This window comes from Pipistrellus hanaki (assembly GCF_964339955.1).
Source record: "Pipistrellus hanaki genome assembly, chromosome: 11".
NCBI classification, from domain to species: domain Eukaryota; kingdom Metazoa; phylum Chordata; class Mammalia; order Chiroptera; family Vespertilionidae; genus Pipistrellus; species Pipistrellus hanaki.
Window position 1 is genome coordinate 67,062,958 of NC_140513.1, and position 25,282 is coordinate 67,088,239.

The 25,282-nt window shown below is 44.4% G+C and overlaps 1 protein-coding gene across 1 annotated transcript; it reads left to right on the forward strand.

Moving 5' to 3' along the window:
• Positions 1-18,402: 18,402 nt before the first annotated feature.
• On the forward strand, positions 18,403-24,708 carry LOC311629635 (putative spermatogenesis-associated protein 31C1; the record flags this gene model as incomplete). The annotated part of the gene is made up of 3 exons (XM_084897903.1): positions 18,403-18,516; positions 21,346-22,131; positions 24,625-24,708. 3 exons carry the CDS (start codon positions 18,403-18,405, stop codon positions 24,706-24,708), a joined length of 984 nt encoding a protein of 327 aa, XP_084754029.1.
• Between the last annotated feature and the right edge of the window lie 574 nt (positions 24,709-25,282).

Genomic DNA, 25,282 nt, shown 5'->3' on the forward strand with positions numbered 1-25,282 from the left:
AGCTATACATAAGATAGTTATTCCAAGACATCCTGTGTTCTAAATCCACATATTTTATCAACCATGGCTTGGACTGCCAATATTTTTCAGTAATAGATTTCTGTAGTGACTTTTCTAGCATCCTAATAGAAAAAGACAGTGCATTCTCTCAATCCATTAAAATTCTCTACAGGTTTGAATGTTTCTTATGTTGAGAGTCTTCTGTATTAAATATGGTGACTGAGATAAAAATATTACCTTTATGGGAACAAATTCTCACCATTCATCTAATAATAATATTCATCCATTATAAATTTTGTGTTTAGCTAGTAACATGGCACATTTTAGTTAAAAGTGATTTGGAATTCCAATGTCCACTTTGGATAACCCTAAACTTTAACATGGTTTTAACCTATGGTTCTGTCTACCTGAAGCTGATGAAAAATCCAGAAGTTCCTGAATAAAAACATAAATAAAAATAACACTTAGCAAAGTAATGATTTTCAGTGAATCAAAAAAATTTCCATGATGTAGAAGAAAAATCAGCTCATAAACTCTTAAAAAATCTACAACTGCTCTTGGGCCGATTGATTATTGAGATCAATAAAAGTATATTAATTTACATGAACTCAAAGCTTTCCAACACAAAGAGAAAAACCAATGCCTGATGGCTCACTAAGGAAATGTTTCCGTCTGTAGCTGTTGGGTGCAGTATAAAAACAGCTGTTAAGGGAATGGCCTTAGACCAGGGGTCCTCAAACTTTTTAAAGTGGGGGCCAGATCACGGTCCCTCAGAGAGCTGGAGGGCTGGACTATATGAACTACTAATTCCTACTGTAACACCTCGGCTGCGCTCACTGCCCAAAAAACCTGGCGGGCCAGATCAGACTCCTCTGCGGGCCGCATGTGGCCCGCGGGCCGTAGTTTGAAGACCCCTACCTTAGACACTGGCTCACAAGAGGAATGCTTGTGCTGTCACTGCTTTTAAACAATTTAAAGAATTTTAAGACTTGGTTCGTAAATGTAAAAGGTGGATGTTTTCAATTTTAATCAGAATTAGTCCTTAGAAATTGGAAATTTTTCATAATATGCCATGTCCATGATTTAAAGACAATATAAAAGAAATACTAACATATAATTAATTTTATTATCAACTTAGCTGGCCACCAATATTCAGTCAATCATTATTGTGGGTGTTTCTGTGAGGGTGTTTTTGGATGACTTGAACGTACAAATGGCAAGACTGAATATAGCCGATTGTGCTCCCTTTATGAGTGGCCTCATCCAATCAGTTGAGGCCTGAATACAGCAAAAGGTTGACCCTTTTCCAATAAAAGGGAATTCCTCTAGCCTGAGTGTCTTCACGCTGGGACATGGGGGAGGAGGGAGCTTTGGTGTCTCCTGTTTTTGCACTCAAACTGAAACACATCTTCCTGAGTGTCAAGCCTGCTGGCCTTTGGACTGAAACCACATCATCAACTCTCTCAGGTCTTCTTATTAATCCATAAAAATGAAAACCAATTCCTTATATCCTTGTAATACATTTCAGTGTGTGTGTGTGTGTGTGTGTGTGTGCGCGCGCGCGTGTGTGCGTGCGTGTGTGCGTGCGTGCGCAAGTGCCTAGACAGTCCTTATGCCCCAGTGTACTGGGTTGACCAGTATCCCACCAAAACTCATGTCTGCCTGGAACTGCTTGCATTAAACACCTCCACCTTACCAACCAAACAGATATTGCTAGAAATTGTCAGAATATCAAAATAAAAAACAGTGCTAACACTAAATGCTGGCAAGAATGCAAAGAAAATAGATCACTAATACAGTACATTTGCTAATCTATACATATAAAAGGCTAACACAATCTGACTGACCAACCATCCAACCAGCTGGTAGGTATGACTTGCACTGACCACCAGGGGGCAGATGCTCAAAGCAGGTGCTACAGAGCAAAAGCAACGTCGCAGAGTGCCCTCTCACAATCTGGGACCCCTCAGGGGATGTCAGAGAGCTGGTTTTGGCCTAATCCTCACAGGCCAGGCCAAGGGACCCCACCAACTGGAGGAACCCTCTCACTCCACAGAGGCCCATTGAGGGACCCCACTCACTCTGCAGACGCCCTTTGAGCTGTGGTGCCATCCCAGGTGCAGCCGGCTGGGGAGAAACCATGGGAGGTTGGCCCCAGGGCATGTTTGGCCCATCTCACCCATTCTCGCCCCACCAGCCACGTTCTCATTAATTTCCTTTCAATTTGTAGGAATCCGTGCACCAGGCCACTAGTAGGAATATAAAATGGGATAGCCATTCTGGAAATGGGCATGGTACTTTTTACAGAACTGAATATGCTACTACCATGTGACCCAGCAATTGCACTGTTGGCATTTACCCCAGAAATGATAACCTTATGTCCACATAGAAACCTGTACACTGATGTTTATAACTGTAAAAAATAGATGTCCTTCAGTGGGTGAACGGTTTAACAAACTGGTGCATTCACACCATGGAACACTACTGAGCAATAAAAAGGAGGAAATGTTGATACATGCAACAATTTGGATGAATCTAAAGAGAGTTATGCTGAATTAAAAAAGGCAAACCCAAAGGTAACATATGGTATGATATCTTTTACATAACATTTTTGAAATGACAAACTTATAGAGACAGAGAACAGATTAGTGTTTGCCAGAAGAACAGGGGAGAAGAGAGGGAATTGGCTGTGGCCATAAAGGGTAGCACAAAGGATCATCTTGATGGAACTCTGTATCTTTGAATCTACTAGTATTTATATGAATATACATGGAAAATTTTTCAGAAAACCAAACACACACACACACACACAGACACACACACACACACACACACACACACACGAGTGAAGGTAAAGCTGATGAAATCTGAATAAGGCCTGTGCATTGTATTAACAGAAATACAAGCCTGGTTTAGCAAGAAAAAAAAATCGATGCAGTTCACTAAATTAAAAAACTAAAATCACTCTCATCTAACATGGTCTAGGAGAGGATTCTGTGAAGCTGATAAAGGGCAGCTATAAAACTTACATTTAGGAGGAAAGCATTCCTTATAAGACCAGGAGCAAGGAAAGGATGTCCACTCTGACCATTTAAATTCATTCACTGAATTTAAATTCATTCACTTAATGCTTTTGCTGTGCAAGGAGGCAAGAAAAAGAAGTTAAGAGAGATTCTGAAAAAAGTAAAGTATTTATTTTTACAGAGAGAGTTAGAGAGTTAGAAACATCAATAAGAGAGAAACATCGATCAGCTGCCTCCTGCACACCACCTATTGGGGATGTGCCCACCACCAAGGTACATGCCCTTGACAGGAATCAAACCTGGGACCTTTCAGTCCAGAGGCCGATGCTCTATCCATTGAGCCACACCAGTTAGGGCAAGAAAGCTATACTTATTCACAAATAACAAGATCATCTATGTAGAAAATCCTATGCACCTTGAACAGGCACTTCACAGAGAGGAAACACCAGGCTAACTGATACAGGAAAGGATGCTCATGCGCACAGGAGAGCAAACCCCGAGGCTGTGATGGGGAGCTAACACCCGGGAATAAAACGGGTCTGACAGCTCATGGGGTAGGTGAGGGTGTGGGAAGAGCTCAGCGCTGCTGCTGGAGTGTGAGGGGCACAACAGCCTCGGGCACAGTGTGGCACAGCCTCAGCAGGTTGCGGCCACTCGGCCACTAGTGCCAATGACCGCTACCACTACGGAGGCATCTGGAAAAACTCTTGCACATTTTTCCAAGGAAGTGACAAGAATATATAGCAACATTATTTAACAGCCAAAAATTAGAAGTAATTTAACTCTCTAAAAGAAAGGAATTTCAACTGCATTAAAATAAGAATGTTCATATAATGTAATTATGTAAGTTTTTTAAAAATATGAACTAAACCTACACATTATAAAGTGAGTCTCACAGAAAGTGGGTGAAACGGCATGTTCCAGTGGGATGTGTGACATTAAATATTGTGTGCAGAGAAGTTTACAAACATGCAGAACAACACACTATATTAGCGATTTTAAACCCTTTTCAACTCATCTCAGACAAGCTACTAAAACGCTGCAGCACCCCAAAATAATTATTTTTTCCCGATCTGACTTAAAAAAAAAAGTATACTATTGGTTCATTCACACCAGACAACTGTTTTTGTGTTGGCTGTTGTCATTCTTTCATTTGGCAATCTAAGGGGGAGAGGTCAGTGCCCTGACTAAATAGTCAGGTGTGGCATGTTTTAAAATTTCTGAGGCGCACTGGTGTGCAAGGGCAGGCGTGGCCTCAACCTGCTTAGGCTGCCGCGGTGCCTGCCTCGCCCCAGCGCCGCTGCACACTGGTGGAAATGGCCGCTCTATAGGGTTGAAGAACCCTCAAGTGGAAAATAAGGGAAAAGGTCGTCATGGAAATGCTGATGCAGGCACTGAGCTCTCAGGGACAGCATGGAGGAGCAAAATGCCACCAGGGAAGCTGCGGGGCTGTCACTGGACTTAGAAAGTCCGTCAGGCTGTAGGGAAGGCACAGTGGTGCTCACTGCATAATTCTTTATTCCCTGTTGTAATCTTAAATAATCCATCATAAAATAAAAAATAAAAAAGTTAACAGAATGTATGGCTAGAATCAATGCACAAAAGTGTTACCAGGTTACGAATAGTGACAGAACCTTATCTAGCAGGGCAGAGGGCTTAGGCTCAGAGGGAAGTTACATTGAAGATGAGGCCCAACAAGAAAAGCCCAGAACAGGGAGAGCCTCGGTGTGCTGGAGAAGGGATGCCACGTGACGGAGCGATGCTCCCGGGGGAGGAGGGCTCTGTGCCAGGGGGCCTCTCTGTGGTGAGCAGGGGGCATGGGAGGGGGGCTGGAGAAGAGCTCCCCCCAGGAGCTCACAGATGCTCCTCCTTCCTCACCCGCTGAGAGCCTCGCTGGTCTGGGTCCTTGTCCACCTGGTGCTTCCGACTCACCTGGACAGAGTTCCTGAAGGCGTGCGCTCTCTCCTCGCCAGGGCTCGTCCCCTTGCTCCAGTTGTGTGATGCATTTTGGTTTGGAAAAGGCAACTCCTACTCACCGGAAAAGAAAGCAAGGTGACCTTGGGTTAGCGGGTTAAAAGGCAATCAGAACTTAGAGTCAGCTTGGAATGCCACAACCCAGAAGGGGGTGAGGAGGCACAGAGGAGGGCCAAGGCTCTGGATGCTAGAGTGACTAGGGAAGGGGGGCGGGTACTTCTGGACCTAAGAGCAGCAACTGACTCCCCTGCGCTTCACTGAACACAAATATTCCCCCTCTGGAAGCACCATCTCTTGGGAGGAAGGGGCCTGGCAAGCCACTTCTTGGGATGAGATGAGTCAGGTACCACATCCGCACACCCAATAACTGCACTGTTTTCAAAGCTGGAGAGCCCAGACATTTTCCGGGGAAGTAGGGAAAATATTATTTTTCTCAGCCAAAAGCCTGGTGCTGCTGCCTAAATCTTGAAATGACCAAGACCTGAAAAGGGCCGTCCTTACCTAGTGACACCAAATGGCTGTAGGTCTCCAGGATGACATCCCGACACAGGGTCCTCTGGGCAGGACTTAGCAGCTCCCGCTCTCTCTGTGTGAAGGCCACAGCTACATCTCTGAAGGCGATTGCTGTCTGTAACAGAAACACATCCCTGCTCACCCAGGAGCCAGCCACACCCACTAATCAGTTCACCTACTCTAGCCAGCACTGAGGCAGCAAGAAGGCTGGTGTGGGCACTTAGATGGGACCCCTAGATCCTGCTTCTAACCTGAACCCTTTGCCACGTGTCAACTCAATAAACCCCCTGCCCACGTGGCTGGTAAGTTCTCTGTTCTGCTCCGCTGATCTCTATGTCCGTGGCACTGTCAAAAACAGTGTTGATAACTGTACCTATACAGCAGGCCTTAAAATCAGCTGGTGTGATTCCTCCAACTTCATCGTTCATTTTAAAGGTATTTAGCTATTCTAGGGCAGTGGTCGGCAAACTGCAGCTTGCAAGCCACATGCCCTAGACTCTTGATTCTAATAATTACAGGCTATTCTTGTTCCTTGTGATTAAGCCCCTATCCCAATGATTGGCAAACTCATTAATCAACAGAGCAGCAAACCGCATATGGCTCTCGAGCTGCAGTTTGCTGATCACTGTTCTAGGGCATGTGCTTTTCCGAATAAATTTTAGAATAATCCCATCTATAGCAACAACAACAAAAAAAGTCACTGGAATTTTGACGAGATTTGCATTAAACCTGTGTATCAATTGGGGGAGAAATGACATCTTTATTATGTTGACTCTTCAAGTCCATGAACTCATGTTCTTCTGATTTCTTTCATCAATGTTTGAGGTTTTCAGCACACGAGTCCTAAATGTGTTTTAAGAATTTCTTCTTTTTTAAATTATATTTTTTGTTTCATGTGGCCATATGTTCATTGTTATGATACAAAAGTACAACCGTTTGTATGTTTATCTTGAATCCTGCAACCTGGCTGAACTCACTTGATAGGTCTGAGTATTTTTTCTCCAAGGCCCGTTGAGATTTTCTACATAGACAATTATGGCATCTGCTTATAGGGACAGGTTTATTTCTTCTCTTAGAAACGTCTGATTCCATTTCCTCTTCTTGCCTTCATTGTAGCATTTACAGCACATTACTGAATAAGAGTGGTAAGAGCAGACATTCTTGTCTTGTTCTTGATATAAGGAGCGAAACTTTATATCTTCAGCTTTAGGAATACTGAGATAACACATTACTCACTAGAATACCAAAGAAACAGAAAATAGAAAAATTGGAACCTTTGGGCATTGTTAGTGACAAAAGTAAAATTGTGTTTTCTATGGAAAAGAGTTGGGCATTTCCTCAAAAACTTAAACGTACAGTTTACTATAGGGTCCAGCAAAGAACTGAAAGCAGGGACTCAAACAGGTTGTTATTCACATTTGCTCAATTATGTACAGATAATTGTAGTTATTCAGCCTTAAAAAAGGACATAATGATACATGCTAAATTATGGATTAACCTGAAGACATAATGCTATAATAAATTGAAATAAGTCAGTCTCAAAGGACAAATATTTTTTTTATTCCACCATAACAGACACATAGAATAGGCAAATTCATAGAGATACGAAGTAAAATAGAGGTTACCAGTAACTGGGAGGAATAGGGTACGGGGGTGGAGTTACTGTTTTAATATATAGATTTTCTCTTTGTGAAGATGAAAACATTTTTGTAATGGAGAATGACAGTTGTACAACACTGTGAATGAACTTTATGCAACTGAACTGGACAGTAATTCCTCATTTAACATTCTTTATATGTCTGTGACTTTAAGTAAAATGATGTATCATGAAACCAATTTTACCATAAACTAATTGATATAAACCACAGTTAAGTTCCTACAGTATCTCATCATTATAACAAAATGACATTAAATCAAAACACATTATTCAAAGACCTAATATATATTTAAGAATCATTAAAATAAGAAATTTTGGCCAAAACCGGTTTGAGCATTGTGGATAGAGCATCGGCCTACGGACTGAAAGATCCCAGGTTCAATTCCAGTCAAGGGCACGTACCTTAGTTGCAGGCACATCCCCAGTGTGGGGTGTGCAGGAGGCAGCTGATCCATTATTCTCTCTCATCCATGTCTCTGACTCTCTATCCCCGACTCTTCCTCTCTGTAAAAGATCAATGAAATATATCTTTTTTAAAAAATTTTTAAAGAAATTTTGTTATATAAATGTTAGCAATTAAAAATTAGCTCTAGAATTTTTGTCGATGTCCCTAGAAAATTGAGCAGTTGCCATCTGTTACTACTGTTCTGTGCTTTTCAGAATGGTTGCTAAATTTTGTCAAATATTTTTTACTGCATCATTTGATATAATCATGTGGTTTTCTTCTTTAGTCAATATTGTGGGTTATATTAATTGAGTTTCAAATATGGGTCCAGTTTTTTATCCTGAAATAAATGGTCCTTGGTAATGGTATATAGTTACTTTTACATATTGTTGAATTCAATTTGTTGATAATTTAAGGATTTTCATGTCTATATTCATGAGAGATGTTGATCTCCAGTTTTAGATTTCTCTGTTGTCCTTATCTGCTTTTGCTATCAGTTTAATACCTGCCCCATAAAGTGAATTGGAAAGTGTTCCCCTCGCTTTTATTTTCTGGAAGAAATTATATAGCATTGGTGTTAAGCCTCCTTTAAACATGTGGCATAATTCCACAGTAAAATCACCTGGACCTATACATCTCTTCTGTGGGAGGTTTTTTGTTGTTGTTTTCTTTTAAACATATTTTATTGATTTTATACAGAGAGGAGAGGAAAGGGAGAGTTAGAAACATCTATGAGAGAGAAACATCCATCAGCTGCCTCCTGCACACCCCCTTCTGGGTATGTGCCTGCAACCAAGGTACATGCCCTTGACTGGAATCGAACCTGGTACCTATCAGTCCACAGACCGACCATCTATCCAGTGAGCCCAAACCGACCAGGGCTCTTCTGTGGGAGTTTTTAAATTACAAATTGGACTTCCGTAAAGTTATAGGGCTGTTCAAATTATCTATTCTGTATCAGGCAAGTTAAGGTAGTTTTTGTTTTTCAAGAAATAGGTGCATTTCATTGAAATTTCCTGATGGTTAGAGTTGAGTAATATCCCTTTTTACATTCTTGACGCTGGTAATTTGTGTCTAACCTCTTTTCTTAGTCTTGCTCAATGTTTGTCAATTTTGTTATCTAAGAAGCAGCTCTTATTTCATCTTTTTTCTCTTTTTATTTTTTCAATTTTATTGATTTCTGCCTTTATAATTATTATTTTCTTCCATTTGTTCACTTGATTTTGCTCTTATTTTTGTAGGTTCGTAAGGAAGCTTTTGGTAAGGTTCTTACGGTGCAAGCTTAGATGACTGACTTAAGGCATTTCCTGTTTCTGGCATATACACTTATCGAGTGCTATAGGTTTTACTCTCGGGGCTCCTCTAGCAGCTTCTCAGTTTGATATATTGCATTTCCTTTTCATGTATGTTTTTATTACCCTCGAAACTTGGCTTTTTTGATTCATGGATTATTCCTTCTAGTGTGTTATTTCTTTTCTAAGTGTTTAGAGATTTTTCTGTGAACTTCCTCATATTGACTTCATTGTGGTCAGAGAATACACTTTTGTATGATTTCAACTTTTCAAAGTTTGTTACAGTAAACAAATTTTAATTTTGTGTTGTGTTCTTTTACAGCCCAGGATATGTCTTCTTGGTATATGTTTCTGAGGGCACTTGAAAAGAATATGTACTTTGTTACTGCTGGGTGGAATGTTCTGTAAATGTTGATTAGATTCTGTTGTTTGATGGTGTTAAATTCTTACTGATTTGGGGTCTAGCTATTCTACCTTTGACAGAAAGATATTTATGTCTTGGATTGTTGACTTGTTCATTTCTCCTTTCAATTTTCTGTTCTCCAATTTGAATCTGTTATTTGATGTGTATACATTGAAGACTGGCCCTCTGTGGCTGCAACTCTCCTTGCTTTGAAGTCTCCCTAAGCTTGTATTCATACAGTCACTCCCACTGTATTTGATTAGTGCTTATATGATGCACCTTTTTTATCCCGTGTTTTAACTACACTGTGTTTGAAGTTCCATTTAGATAGCACATGATTGTTGTTTTAATCCACTGTGCCAGTCTCTTTCAGTTGATGAACATTCTAATTTTGTTTCTCAGTTTTCTTTCTTTTCAAAAAATTTTTAAAGTATTACATGAGTCTCCTTTCCCCCCATTGACCTCTCCTGCTCCACCTCCTCCCCCAAGCACAAGCCCTCTGTCTGCATCCATTGATTTTGTTAATATGTATGCAAATTAACAAATTTTGGTTGATCTCTTACCCCCTCCCCCTCCACCCCCGTCTTCCCTTATAAATAGTTAGATAGTCTGTTCGATGCTTCTATGTCTTTGTTTCTATTTTTGTTCATGGGTTTATGTTGTTCATTATATTCCACAAATGAGTGAGATCATGTGATATTTATCTTTCTCTAACTGGCTTATTTCACTTAGCATAATGCTTTCTAGTTCCATCCATGCTGTTGCAAATGGTAAGAATTCCTTCTTTTTTACAGCAGCATAGAATTCCATTGTATAGATGAACCACAGTTTTCTAATCCACTTGCCTGTTGATGGGCACTTAGGCTGTCTCAGTTTTCTTATTACTGACATCTGGTGGGTTACTTAAGCTTTTTCAAAAATTGAATTTTGATTTACCTATAATGTTTTTTAGTATCTCTCTTTGTATAACATTTTTAATATTTGTTCTAGGTGATGCATTATGTATACATAACTTATCAATCTCCTGCTCATGTCATTTGCCCAGTTTGAATGAAATATAGAAACCTTACTTCCCAATACATCCTCTTTCCCTTCCTACTTAAAATGTAACTTTCTTAAGTACTTCCTTTGAATACATTTAGAATCACATCAGGCCACGTAATTATTTTTGTTTCAATCACAAAATTACTTTAGGAAACTCCTGTATAGGAGGAGTGCCTCCTGTGTTTACCCGATTTTTCCTTCCCGTGTTCTGTTTCATCCTGAGTGCGTCAACGGTTCCCAGCACCACCCTTAGGCTGATGTTCATTACGAGGAATCACAAGACACACCATGCAGTTGTACGCATGGCTGCAGTTACAACAAAAGGATACAAAGCAAAATCCACAGAGGAAACCAGGAACTAGAATCCTCTCCCAGTGGAGACGCAAGGACTTGTGATAATATGTGTTAAATGTTGTCTAACAGTAAAATTCATAAGAGGCTACAGGGGTCTTCAAACTACGGCCCGCGGGCCACATGCGGCCCGCAGAGGAGGCTGATCCGGCCCGCCAGGTTTTTTGGGCAGTGAGCACAGCCGAGGTGTTACAGTAGGAATTAGTAGTTCATATAGTCCGGCCCTCCAGCTCTCTGAGGGACCGTGATCTGGCCCCCACTTTAAAAAGTTTGAGGACCCCTGGTAGGAGCCGGCCCAGAGGCACCCTCTGCCTAGCACATAGTATAAATCGAGGTCCCAGAAGGAAAGCAGGTGTCCAGCATAAAACAACCCACTGCGTACTTTCAGGCCGTGAGCCATTCATGTCAGTTCTGGGAACCCTGCCAACACTCCTGAAATGCCGGGTCCTGATGCAGCCGGAGGGTGACAGCCAGCAGGACTGTCTGAGGAGAGAGGTGTCAGCCTGCGATGCTCATTCTTTGCTGCGCGCGGATATTTCCTCTTTTATTGTTTCCATTTGTTAATAAAATTGCCTTTATTCATTCTCCTGGAAACAAATTCCCAGTTTCTTTCATCTGTGAATTTCCAGATCTCCCCCTTCACTCATGGAAGATATTTTCATTTGGGACAGGACTTGGCATTAACAATTCCCTCCTTTCAGCTCCTGAAAAACACTGCACCCTTTCCATCTACCCCGTGGTTTCTGATGAGAAATCCACTGCCCTTCTAACAGTATTTCCCCCAATGAGAAAAATGTGGGTTTTTTTTTTTTTTTCTGGCTCCTTTCAAGGTGTTTTCCTGATGTTTAGTCTTCAGAAGACTCATTATAAAGTGTCTTGGCATGGGATTCAGTGGGTTTACCATGTTTGACATACACGAGGCCTTATGAATCTGTAGGTTTACGTCTCTTGCCATATTTGGGGGATTTGCAGCATTGATTCTCTAATACTTTTTCAACCCTGAACTCCTCCACTTCTTCTCCAGAACTACAATGGCACACAGGTTAGGTATTTTGTTATATTCCCACAGTTCATGAGACTGTTCATTTTTTCTTCAGTATGTTTTCTCCACATTGTACAGATTGGGGAATTTATATTGTTCTAACTTCTGTTCGCTGATTTCTGTTCCCTTGAATCTGCTCCTGAGCTTTTCTTCAGGTATGTATTTTTCAGTTCTGAACGTTCCATATGCCTACTCATAATAACTTCTGTTTCTCTGCAGAAGTGTTCTAATGTTTCATTTATCTTAAGTGTGTTCTGTGAGCTGAACTGGAGACCCCGTTGTCCAATTGAATGGACTTGGTATTTTTCCAACTGAATAGACGTGGCACCCTTGCCAAAAATCAGCTGACTATCTGTGTGAGGGTTATTTGTTCTGAGCTCTCAATTCTACTCTGTCATCTATATTTTTATCCTTTTGGCAAGACAACAGTTTTTTAACTGTAGCTTGGCACTAAGTATTGAAATCAGCGAGTGTGAATCCTCCCATTGTTCTTTTTCTTTTTTAACTGGTTTTGGCTATTCAGGGTCCTGTGAGATTCCAAATGAATTTTAGAACAGATTCTTCTATTTCTCCAACACACACACACACACACACACACACACACAAATACGGGATTTTGATAGGGATTGGATTGAATCTATAGATCACCTTCACTGCTGCTGTCATTTTATTGATAGCAATATTATTTTACAACCCATAAGCATGGGGAGACTTTCCACTGATTTAGGTCATCTGTAATTGCAGCAATGTTTCGTAGTTTTTAATGAGCAAGATTTTGCTTACTTCGTTAAATTCACTGCTAAGTATTTTATTCTTCTTGATGATATTATAAATGAAATTTTTAAAAAATCTTATTTAGATAGTTCACTTTAAATATATGGAAATACAACTGACTTTTGTAATTTGATTATTTAAAAAATATATATTTTATTGTTTTTTTATAGAGCGGAAGAGAGAGGAATAGAGAGTTAGAAACATTGATGAGAGAGAATCATCAATCAGCTGCCTCCTGCACATCCCCCACTGGGAATGTGCCCGCAACCAAGGAACATGCCCTTGACCGGAATCGAACCTGGGACCCTTCAGTCTGCAGGCCGATGCTCTACCCACTGAGCAAAACTGATTTTGGCTGTATGTTGATTTTATATCCAGTTTCACATTCACATTCATAGGTTTCTCTCTACCCCTATGAATCTTCACTTGTGGATTCCCTGATACTTGTTAATTTTGACTAAAGGTTTCTTCACAGTCACGAGATCTATGGGGTGCTGTGGGCTGACTGTGTCCTCCCAAAATTCATATGTTAAGCCCTAAGCCCCAGTGTATATCTGGAGATATTGATACCATTGTAATTAACCTAGTTATTAACAACAGGAAAGGAGAAAAGGGACGAACAACAACAACTGCATAGTCCTCTGCAGGTCTGTAGCAGCTTTTTGGGGTCTCGCCTCCCTCAAAGCCAAATATTATAGGTAAGACATTTGGGCAGCTTTGCCAGGAAGATAAAGCTTTACACTCCCCTGGGAGCTACCCGCCTATTCCCCACAGAGCACTGGGGGGCGGGGCTGGACAGGGAGAATAGACACGTGCCTGGTAAAGTCAGGGTGACATCAGGAAGGAACTTGCCTGCCATTCTCACCTGAGAACAGGTCACTGGTCAGAATGGGCGTGGCTGCTGCAAGGGTGCTAAACAATTTAAAGAATCCTAAAATGTGTAATTTCTATGCCTCAAACAACAAAGAGCAAAACAAACCCCTTTGGTTCTTTCAATCTTTCAAAATTAGTTAATCTTTGGTCTCTTTATTAGAGTGTGTTGAGTGCCTGACACTCTTCCAGGTATGGAAACTTCACCTTAAAAACCAGCCCACCCAGATGCTCTTGCCTGGTATCAGCTTTTCACCAGGAAGCAAACCAAAGGAAGAAGTGTTGTCACAGACAGGATTAAGCTCAGGGTATGCTAAGGGTCCATGGGAAGTGGCAGAGTAGTTATGGGGAAAGTAAGCTGGTACAGCTTCTCCATCGACACTGTAAGTGGTAAAGTGAAACGTACAAAAGAACAGTTTCCCTCTTACATTAGGGAAGATTTTGAATATATACACTATATACACTTTTTTTTCTCTCAAAGGTATAAAAGATTTGAAGATTGAGGGACACTCAGCTCTCAATGATGCCTGATAACATCAAAACCAAAGATTTTTAACTTGCGCAGTAATAGGAAAATATCTACCATATATATGAGCCCAATATCAACGTGACAATGATGGGGGTGAAAGGGCAGAGGGTGGGGTGGGAACCTGGTGGAGGGGAGCAACAGTTGGGGGGGCGGGGGAGAGGAACATCTGTCATAATATGAACAATAAAGATTAAAAAAAAAGAAGAAGAAGAAGAAGAAAATTCAGGCCAAGTACTGAGAGGTGAATTGAAAAATTTGTAATTTTCTTAAAATGTAAAGCCTTTTCTTAAAATGGGAGTGTGGAGCAGCCGGCTGTGGGGGGAGCACCTGACCATAAAGACGAGCTAAATGAGCAGCCTTTTAAAAAGGAGTTTTATTATTCTTGTGTTGTGGAATATTTTGTTTTGGTAGATGTTTCGTCATTTTAATTTTTAAAAATCTTTATATTTTTAAATGAACCATCTGTTACCATTTTTATATTCACATTAATGGTTTTGTATTCTCAAACTTCATGCATTTCTACTTTTTACCCACATGAGCTGTTTAGTACTCCAAAGTATTTCGTCCCATGGAACCCCTTTCACCATCTTCTTTTTATTGGACAAATAACTTGCAATTTTATTCCAGCTTTTCCTCTCCAAGCTCTCCTGTAGGGTTATGCAGTCTCTGTGTGCTCCCCTATATCACGGCCCAGTTGTGATGAGCAGGCAGAGGAGACCCCCAGCCCAGCTCTGTCCATCTGACCCTGCCAGACTCATAGAAACAGAGAGCAGACTGACAACTGTCAGAGAGTCTGGGTTTTGGGGGGTTAAGTGAAAGGATGAAACTCCCCCAAAATACTCAAAGACACAGGTAACTGTGTGGTGATTACCATGAGGAAATGGTGTAGGGCAAGATAAAAGAGAATAAAGAGGGGTTAAATCGTGACAGAAGGAAGCAAGACTTGGAGTGGTGAGCACACAATACAATATACAGATTCTGTATTATGGAATTTTACCAGTACACCTAAAACTTGTATAATTTTATTAACCAATGTCACTCCAGTACATTTAATTTTAAGAAAACAATGAAGGATTTTGTGTAATTTGTAAAGTTGGGGATTATCACATGTTTTATATCATGGCTTATTTTAAGAGTAAAATTATGTAGTACAGAGTGCTTATGCAGTTGTATAGTTCTATTTAAGATCTTTTATAATTTTATGCAGCATCACAGACTAGCTAAGTTATAAATTTTCATATTCTAACAACTGAAAATAACTTCAGTCTTGTTATTGTGGATATTATTACTCACAGAGCAAACAGTACCTTCTAAATATCACCTCTGAAAATAACTAATGATATAGTTAAATGCAAAAACATGATTTTTAGGTCATAATCAATTTATGGACAATATTATCAGTAATTTTTTTAAAAAAATACCAAAGTAGTGCTTCAAAATATTTTCTGGGTTTCCAAAATGGCGGCAGATTTTGTAGAAGCTACGCTGACCTTCTTCCAGACCAAACAGGAATTACAACTAAAATATAGAAAATTCATCCTGAATAACCAACTGAAGACTAATTGAAGAGAAGCCTTATAACCGAAAACTTAAAGAGGAGGCCACATGGAGACTGGTTGGAAGTGCAGAGGCGTAAGAGGCCTGGCCAGACTCCCATAGGCAGCAGCTGAAGTTCCAGAAGGAGATCTCAACTGTAGGAAGTTTCCCCCCGACAAATCTGGGCTCTAAATCCAAAATTGGCTTCCCCATCTAGAGCACCAGAACCAGGAAAGGTGTCCACAGAACATCTGGCTGTGAAAAGCAGCAGAGTTTCTGCTCACCAGCGAGAGATAGCTAATAATTCAGGCAGCCTCTTAAAGGGTCAATACACAAAATTTCGTTTGTGGCCACTCACCTTGGGCGCTGGCAGAGGGCGGGCAGAGTAGACTAGAGCTGTATGAGGAGAGTCTAGATTTGGTAGCTCTGGGGAGAGAGAGGAGAGGATAGCTGCCTGGATTGCTGTGTTGAGTCATTCCCCATATATTTCTCAGGATGACCTTTCCCCTCCATGCAGCTTTACCCTGGGGGAAGGCAATAGTCCCACCCATTAGAATCCCCCCTCCCTGTGGAAGTTATGTAAAGCTGAGCTCTACAGTCAGAGGCTCATTAAGTGACTGAAACTAACGAACAGCCTGTAGACAGAGGCAGATCCCTGTGTGCTTTGAGTCTTTGCCTCCTCTGCTCTTTGGCCAAGTCTAGTAAAAGCAGACTTTGGTGCAGAGTTTGGACCTTTGTATACACACCCAGGCCCAGCAGAAAGAGCCACAATTTGTGGGTCATTGAGAGCCCCAAGCAGATTGCTGGGGGCCAAACACAGACAGTGTCTGACATTGGCTTATACCAGAGTCCCTCCAAAGAGGCCCAGAAACAATACACCCAGTGGCCAGCTTGACACAAAAATGGAGCTGGACCCAATAAGCCGCACAAGCAGCATATCCACAGGGAGATCTCAGCAGGCACCAAACACAGCTGAGGTAAATTCCACCTCGTATCATCAGCATTTACACAGCTGCTTGCATACTGTGTTGGGGGATTGAGCTTCACTGTCAACCAGCCTTAGGGTCGAGCTCTCACGTGAACAGGCCGATAGCAATCAAGATTCAATTACAACAGGTGCGCCCACACAGCACACGCAAGGGATATTCTTAGAGCACCCAGTGGTAGTGATCAGGGAGACTGCACCACTGAGTCCCACAGGCCACCTATTACATAAGGCCACCCTACCAAGACTGGGAGTCATAGCAGACCTACCGAATACATAGAAACAAATGCAAACAGGCAGCCAAAATGCAGAGGCAAATGAACAGACCCCAAATGAGGAACAAAAGAATACTCCAGGAAAAAGGCTAAATGGAGTAGAGGTAAGCAATTTATAAGAATTTAAAGTAACGATTATAAGGATATTCAAAAGGAATAAAAGGAAACAGAACTCAAACAAAAGAAATGGAGGAGAACAAAAGACGGGATATAGAGTTCAAAAGCACGGTTATAATTTTTTTCAAGAATTTCCTAGAAAAGGCCGATAAATTTAACAAGACCCTTGAGGATATGAAAAAGGACCAACTAGAAATTAAACATACATTCACTGAAATAAAATGTATTATACAGAGACCCAACAGCAGACTAGAAGAATGCAAGAAACAAGTCAGTGATCTGGAAAGGGGCACAAAGAGGAAAGGAGCACACCTCCGCAGAAGCAAGAAGAGAAGAGAATCCAGAAAGTTGAAGATAGTGTAAGAAGCCTCTGGGACAACTTCAAGCATACCAACATCAGAATTATTGGGGTGCCAGAAGAAGGAGAGAGCAAGACACTGAAAACCTATTTGAAGAAATAATGACCGAAAACTTCCCCAACCTGGTGAAAGTAATAGACTTACAAGTCCAGGAAGCACACAGAACCCCAAACAGAAGGAATCCAAAGAGGACCACACCAAGACACATCATAATTTAAATGCCAAGAGCAAAAGACAAAGAGATAATCTTACAAGCAGCAAGAGATAAACAGTTACCTATAAGGGAGCACCCCTACGACTATCAGCTGATTTCTCAACAGAAATCGTGCAGGCCAGACAGGGTGGCAAGAAATATTCAAAGTGATGAATAGCAAGAACCTACAACCAAGATTACTCTACCCAGCAAAATTATCATTCAGAATTGAAGGGCACATAAAAAGCTTCACTGATCAGAAAAAACCTAAAGAAGTACACCACCACCAAACCAGTCCCAAAAGTCTTTGTGCAGTTTAAAGCTTTACTAACTCTGAATTAAAAATACTGTAAATTTATAAGATTATTATTTAAAGTTTTAACTACATATAACTCTTTAATACTTAGATTTATACATCATGAATAACAAATAATAACTTTTTTTGTGTAGGTAGCTCTGATTGTCAAAACAAACACTACTCAAAATTCACAAAACTAAGTAAATGCAAAAGTTCTGAGCCTGGGTTTATATAAGACAAAAACATGATGTGCAGAAGCTGGAGTTGAGGACAAAAAAAATGAAATAAAAATCCCTATGAAATAGCCACAATTTCAGGTTCAAGTTCAGATTTTCAAGTTTTATGAAACTGGTGAGCCTCAAGTCAAGATCTCTTAGGGACAAAGAGAACCTTCCAGATGAAACTAATGGTAAATTGGTTAAGGTCTCTCTGGCAGGACGAGAGAAGAGCTGGAAGGAGAGATCTAGAAGGTCCAGAAGGGCACAGGGAGATGCGGGGCTGGGTGTGGGGGATGGGCATCCTCCTCTTATTGCCCCTCCCCCACCCTCAGGAAGCTTTGTGACAAGGTCACAGCTCTGTGATGCAGCCTGGGATTCTGCCCCCAGTGCACTGGCAGTGTTCAGTTGCCTGAGGGCAGCAGTGCGATTCAGATCATGGAGAACCTTCTCTGTCCTCTGAAAAGCGCCATTGCTCCCTGGCAGCGCTCCAGTCCTTGCTGGATGATGGATGTCATCCTTGGCATCGTGTATGGAGTGCTGCTCTTACTTGTGTACATCCGCCACTCCGAGAGTGCTGGACCCTCACCACCCCGGAGGGAACATGGAAACACCAGGAAGGTGAGGATCTCTTGGCCCAGGCCCAACGGAGATTATCTTTTTTCCTTTCTTTTCTTTTTTTTAAATATATATATTTTATCGATTTTTTTTACAGGGAGGATGGGTGAGGGAGGGAGAGTGAGAAACATCAATGAGACCTGCACCACCACCCCCTCCCCACCACTGGGGATGTGCCCGCAACCAATGTACATGCCCTTGACAGGAAATGAACCTGAGACTCTTAAGTCCGCAGACCAATGCTCTATCCACTGAGCCAAGCCAGTTAGGGCTCTTTTTTCTATTCTTATTCCCACTTTTCTGAATGTCCTATGGAGACTCCTGTGATGCGAGTAGAGAGCAGCTGCTCTCAGGAAAGGATAGAACCTCATCCTGCTGGGAGCCAGCCAGGCAGGAGGGTTAGAGCAGGGGAGGAGTTCTATGCAGAGATGTCCCACCAGGAGGCCAGCTGTGGTGGGGCTTAGGGCGCGGCCCCAAACACAGTGACCAGTGGCCAAGGACGGAATGCTAAGGGCCCTGGTTCCCCACCGCCTTCCTGGGCAGGTGCCTCTGGGGAGCCTCCCCTCTGTGGGGCTGATCAGAGGACAGTGGCCTGAGGGAGCCCCTGGGGCCGCTGAGCTGGGGCTGGCGTGGGCTGTGGCCTCAGGGAGCACAGTCCCACCTGAGGGAGCTCCAGGCAGGCTGCAGGTCTGAGGATGTGTGTGTGTTTCTTGAGCGGAAAAGCAGACATCAAAGAATTCAATGGTGCATCTCACATAGAAAATTCTTTTTTCCATTCCTCAAAGAAGAAAACAAAATGTTTTACCCACTTTAAAACTAAGCAAAAGGCCAGCTTTAAATCAACATGGTTTTATTCCTATCATAAATACTCACTGAACCATGAATTTCTCAATACTTTTGGAGAAGAAACAATAAAGCTAAGACTCCACAGAATACTTGAGCATTAAAGAAACTCTGACACTAGAAAATAGTAATAAGTGAAGGGGGCAGAACCAGAGAGCCCGGGAGGTAACTGTAGAGAGTCATATTGTTCACGAACCCTGAGCGTCTGCCGCTTGTCTAGAGAAGAGAATGAGATGGGGTCCCAGCCCCCCGTTTTTCTTGTCTCAGCGTTCAGTGGAGCCCAGGAGGAGCAGGAGCAGCAGGAGCAGGAGCAGGAGGAAAAGTGCAGCTTTGAAAGGTGAGCTTCTGCCCTCACTCAGGCTGCCTGAGACTTTGCCTCCATCTGCACTGTCCCTGGGACCAGGCAGGTCCAAGGATGCCAGCGGCAGAGCTGTCTCTCAGGAAGCAGGGCCTCCGTGGCTCCTGGAAGGAGGCAGAAGGCAGATGCTTCCCAGATCCCATGCTGGGAACGAAGCCTCAGGGCCTGGACCTGGGTGCTTCCCTAGCAGGGGTCCCAGGAGGGCCCTGGGCTGTTGTGGACCAGTAGTGCCGGACTGGGAGCAGGACCCCAGGTCCAGCTGTGGGCGTGCTGTTTACCTTTGCTCAGATCCCTCCCTGGTGCCCCTGCCCTTTCTCCCCACAGGGACCTAGGGGGGAGGGGGAGCGCAGGGGGTAGTGGATGGAAACACTTTGTAAATGACAGAGCACTACCTGTGCTGAGCCTTCCATCCCTGTCAGGGGTCATATGGCCTTGACCCTGATGCTTGGGCTCCTGAGGCAGCTCTCCAGGGTGTCACTCTTAAAGGCCCATGGCACTCAGTTTCCTGTCAGATCCCCTGGCCCTGCTCCACCATGTGACACAGTCTCCTGATTTCCAGCCTGCAGAGAGTGCCTGCAAGACCTGGAAAAGGCTCGGAGCCTAATTAATCTTCTCGGAAGGTAAAGAATCTTCCCCTTCTCTCCTGGGTCCTCTTCCCCCGAACCTATGACGTCCCCTTAGGCTTCCTGGCACTGCCCTGGGAGGGGCCATGGGACAGGGTGTGGCGATGGCCCTGGGGTGAGGGACAGCAGGAGCACTGGGAAGTCAGTGTCAGGACCATGAAGGACCCTGGAGGCGCCCACCCCATCCGGCCTGCCTACCCGCCTGCTCCTGGCTGCAGCCTGTACCTCCATCTCCTGCAGCCACCTGGGGAGGCCCCCTGAACAGGGCTGCTTTCGTCAGCGCTCCTGTCAAGAACCCTCTGGTGAGGTCTGCGAAGCAGCGCCTGCTGGAGCCAAAGGGCCCTGTGGGGCGCCTGTGGAAGATGCTGCTCCCCCCATGCCCCCTCGGCCTCTCTGGCTCCTGTGTCTGAGTGCCCATTACCTCCGGCCTCCACCTTGTCACCAGGACCGACCACCTCCTCTGTCCCCCTTCATTCCCACTCATCCCTGAGTGCCTCTCGGACACCAGAGCCTTTTCTTTTGCTGGATGACCTTTCACCACAGCCACTTGCACTTTCCTGTTCCCCTTCACTTTCCCCTGATTCAGGGGCCCACCCTCCACCTCCCATAGCCTCCTCTGCCTCAGCACCACCAGCCTCCACTCTGACTCTTCCCCAGTGTGACTCAGTGGCACTGACACTGGGCCCCGTCCCGCAGAGCTCATGTCCACACACACCTCGGTCGACTTCTCCCTCCCCAGTTCAACTGCAGGCTACAGTCCCTCCACTGCTTTCCAATCCCCAGCCCTTGTCTCCCTTGGCCTTCCCATCGGCACCCTTGCTTCCAACCGTGCCTCAATCACCGCCCCCACCTCTGGCTCAGGTCCAGACCCAATGCTCTCTACCAGACCTACCACCTTCTTCTCCGCCTCAGATTAGAAACTGTGGAGTATCATGCCCTACAGCCCGGAATGAGACACAATTTTTAATCCCAATTGAGATTCCACATCCAGAACGGCCCTCGTTGCAGAAGCAAGTGGAAAGTGGGTGGGATTTATCCTCTGTAGTCAAAAGGTCTCAGGAAGTCTTCAGTGTCTTCACTTCCAACTGTCCCAAGGACAGCATCCTTCCTGAGAATTTTCCTATTACTCCTGAGCCCCGGAAGCAACTGGAGCCGCATCTGCAAAACTGGCATATGCAACACAGCTGGGAGCTGTCCCCCAAGATCCAAGAACCGCCCAAACCAGGGCAACATCAGAGCGAATTACCAGACACATGTCAGGCAGAGGACAAGCATGAGTCCTCACAGCCCTCTTCACACACAGGTGAAAGCAGCAACGACACACAGAGCGTGGGGCTCCAGCTAAGCCACGTCACAGGGAAGGTCCCAAAAGATCTCTCCAGGGGCTCAGAAAGCTCCCTAGTGGCGTTTCACAGGGTAGACTCTGAGGAGTCAGAAAGTGATGTGATGCTTTTGAGAAGGGACTCCGGAAGTGATTTACTGAGGAACTTAGACAAAAATCTAGAAAACACGCTAAAAGGCCACTTGGGCAGCAAGTTGGGACAGAGGAGCAAGAGCCTGATGAGTGTTCATGGACGCTGGCTTGATGTCAGCCACTCTTCTGCCAAGGCTGACACTCACATGGAAACCAAAAATCTGGGAATTTTGAAGGATTGGGAACCCTGCATGAACACCTCTCATGGGGTGGTCTTTCTCGATACTGATGTTCAAAAGGTGCTAGAAGCACATATTACAAAGTTTTGGGTGAAGCACAGGTGGGGCCTGCCCCTCAAGGTCCTCAAGCCCATGCGTCTCGTTAAGTTGAAAAGGGCTCAAACCTCACCCATTCCCCACTCATCTACCTATGCATCTGGGGCCTTCTCAATAGACAAAATTGTTGAGTTCCCGGAAAAAACATCTCAGGCCTGTTCAGGAGAGAAAGTGAAAACAGACGACTCAGTTCCCACCCTGGCAAGGTCTCTTCTTGCCCCCTCACGTGGGTGTGAGGAAATGCAGAGTGCTCTGGGAGGGACCCCACCTGGTGTTGGCCATGGTCCTTCAAAGGCCTCTCTGACTAGACAGGAGGGGAGGCCACCATCTCAGTCTGTCTCACTCACCTGGAAGAGTAAGACTGTGGAGTGGGCTGAGCGGGATAGTCTAGATCTCAGTCCAGGTTCAGCCATGGCCAGGAATGATCCAAGAGGGAAAGGGAGGGGTGGGGCCTCACAAGAGCCCTTCAATGGGGTAGCGATGCAGGTGATGAACTTATTATCCCAATCTTTGAGGGCCAAAGAGATCAAGGAGAATATGGAGGCCAGTGTGTCCCCTGCTCTTCAACCAGAGTTGGGATCCAATGTACAGACAATATCCCAAAACATCAATGCACATTTGAAGACTGTAGAATCTCCAGGGACCAGTAACGACTCCCCAGTCCCTAGAACATCTTTTCTCCAAGAACGAGGAGAGCCATGCCTTAACAAAGAGGTCATTAATGAACTTAAGTCTAAAGTGCAGGTACCGTCAAAGAACCAACCTCAAGACAGTCCCAAACACATGCCCCTTGCTGCAGACAAGGTGCACCACCGCCACTCCCAGAGAGTGCCCCCTGGAGTCAGGCCAGCGTCCCATGCGGTATGTGGCCTTAAGACACCCCAGAGGAGCAGCCAAGGGAAGCAGGAATCCAGAATGTCATATATGCAGGACTCATGGAAGAATCAGAGACAAATGATTGCCCCTACCTACATGAGACAGAATTGTAGGAGGCCCAACTCAAGAGAGCAGGCAAAAGGGCCTGAGAAATTGGGGACTTCTCATACTAGTAGAATGACCCCCTCTGCCAAAGCTTGGGGCACAGGAGACTCTGTTGAGAGGCAATACCCCTATCTGGAGCCAGAGAAGAAACAGGGTCCTTCAGAAAGTTTCTTCAGACAAACAATGAGGCTCTTTTTCCAGGGGATTTTCCCCAATAAAAAACCCAAAGGTCAGGATGCTCTGCTAGACTACAATCTCAATTCAGCTACTGTCCAGAACGAAGGACCAGGCAAAAGCATATCAGTTATGGGCAGCAAGATCCCTGAGGCTCAGACACTCATAACAACTGTAGGGCAGATTCTCGAGGAGAAAATTCACCAGGGACTTCGTACCACAGCATTAAATGAGCACAAACAGGAACCCAAACCCCCAGTGTGCAGGTATGTTTGCTACAGCAGGCTTCCTTTCTGCGCGAAAGGGGGAGTGATGAGTCACACAGCCTGCAGTCACCAGGCCAACTCCAATCAGAGTTGTTCCACTAGGAAAGGGCAAGTCAGACAGACAGAGTGCTTGAAAAGCATCAAATTCACTGATGAGCCCGTGGGCCTGAGTCGCCCCACATTCATGGCCTCCAAGACATCTTTGTCTTCAGTCAGATTCTGCCAGCATGGGCCAAAGGCGCCAGGTGCCCTAGGCCACCATCAGCACTGCCCGAGGCACTGTCTTTTTCCGGTAGGTGTCTTGTCTGCTCGTCCATAAGCATGTCTCCATGAAAAAAAATCAGTCCATTTTCTCAGCACATTCAAAATATTTTATTTTCCTCAATATATGTTTGTTTCCTCCTAAGAGCTGGTGCAGTGGCTTCTGTCTGTGGTGCTCAGTGTACACTTTGGCTTCTAGAAGGGAGGGGCATAGAGGGAGACTGACTGGCATTGTAAGCTTATCTCAAGTTCTTTCACTGTGTGTTTTCACAATATGTCACTACAGAGCAAAAACTCTAAAACAAGAAGAGAAAAATCCATAAAGACCCACCCCAGGATCTGTTTCAACCCAATTTCTCCTGCTTCCGCTCTACTTTGAACTTTATGCAGCTCTGGGGAACAGGTTTACAGGGACATCACAGGGCTGAGCAACCCACTCAGGCTCCAGAAAGTATCAGAGCAAAGTGGATGGAAGTTTGGGGGTGGGTGTAGTAGTGTGGAGGTTGCTGGGCCCTGAGTTCAGAAGCACGCTCTTGGTGGGAAATTAATAGCAACTGCCCTTAAGATGAAGGCTGGGGTGGAGATGGCCCTGTGAGCCCCTCTGAGCTTAGCCTGGATAAAATACAGCTCCCCTCCCCCCCCCGCCCCCCCTGCCTGCCCCACACTTAAAGCCCAGCGAGGAAGGCACTCTTCACTCGGCGTGGACAGGGAGTCTGCTGAGGGCTGAGTTCACCTCTGCCCCAGATGAATGAGTTGCCATGGCCACGGGTCACCTGCCTCCCTCTGTGTAAATCCGAGGGAAGGAGTTCTGGCTGGACGGAATGGAGCGTGACTGTGTGGGATCCCAATCTGACAGTCGGATACGATGAAGGTTGGATCCAAGGAAGAAGGCAAAGTAGCACAGAGCGTTCATAACTGTGCAATGACCAAGGAGCCCTGAGGTCCCACAGCCATCTACAGCCTGGGGGTGGGGGAAGGGCTGCACCCAGGTCTTCACCTGCTCCCGCTCCCAGACCACAGACCTAAAGAAGCCACCTCTAGGGCCAAACGGAGGGTAATGTCCTCACAATACTTAATAAGCCCGCACACCCTCACCTCCTGAGTTCTAGAAAGGATGATTAACGACACGTGGAAAGCCAGGACGAGGGAATTCAGATGTCACTCCCAGGGTGGTAACCTTCACAGAAACACATGAACCAAGCCTGCTCCGGGGGAGAGATGGGGACTCAGAAGGCTGAGACCAGCTGCCATCACATAAGTCTTAAAGGGGCCATCAAACAGGACTTGGCACATGGGAAGGTGGAAGGGACCTCAGAATGGGGGCTGCAGGCCAGGAGAGGTGGGGTCCCTTTGTGCTCTGATCCTAGTGCAGCTGCCCTCCCCACCCCCAATCATACCTGAAGCAGGAAGAGAGCTTACCCTCTGAACGGAAGGCAGTGTCATTCCTTCCGCCTTTATATTGTAAGAAATAACAGGCCTCACATATGTTTCCAGCACTTTCGAAAGAGTTCTCT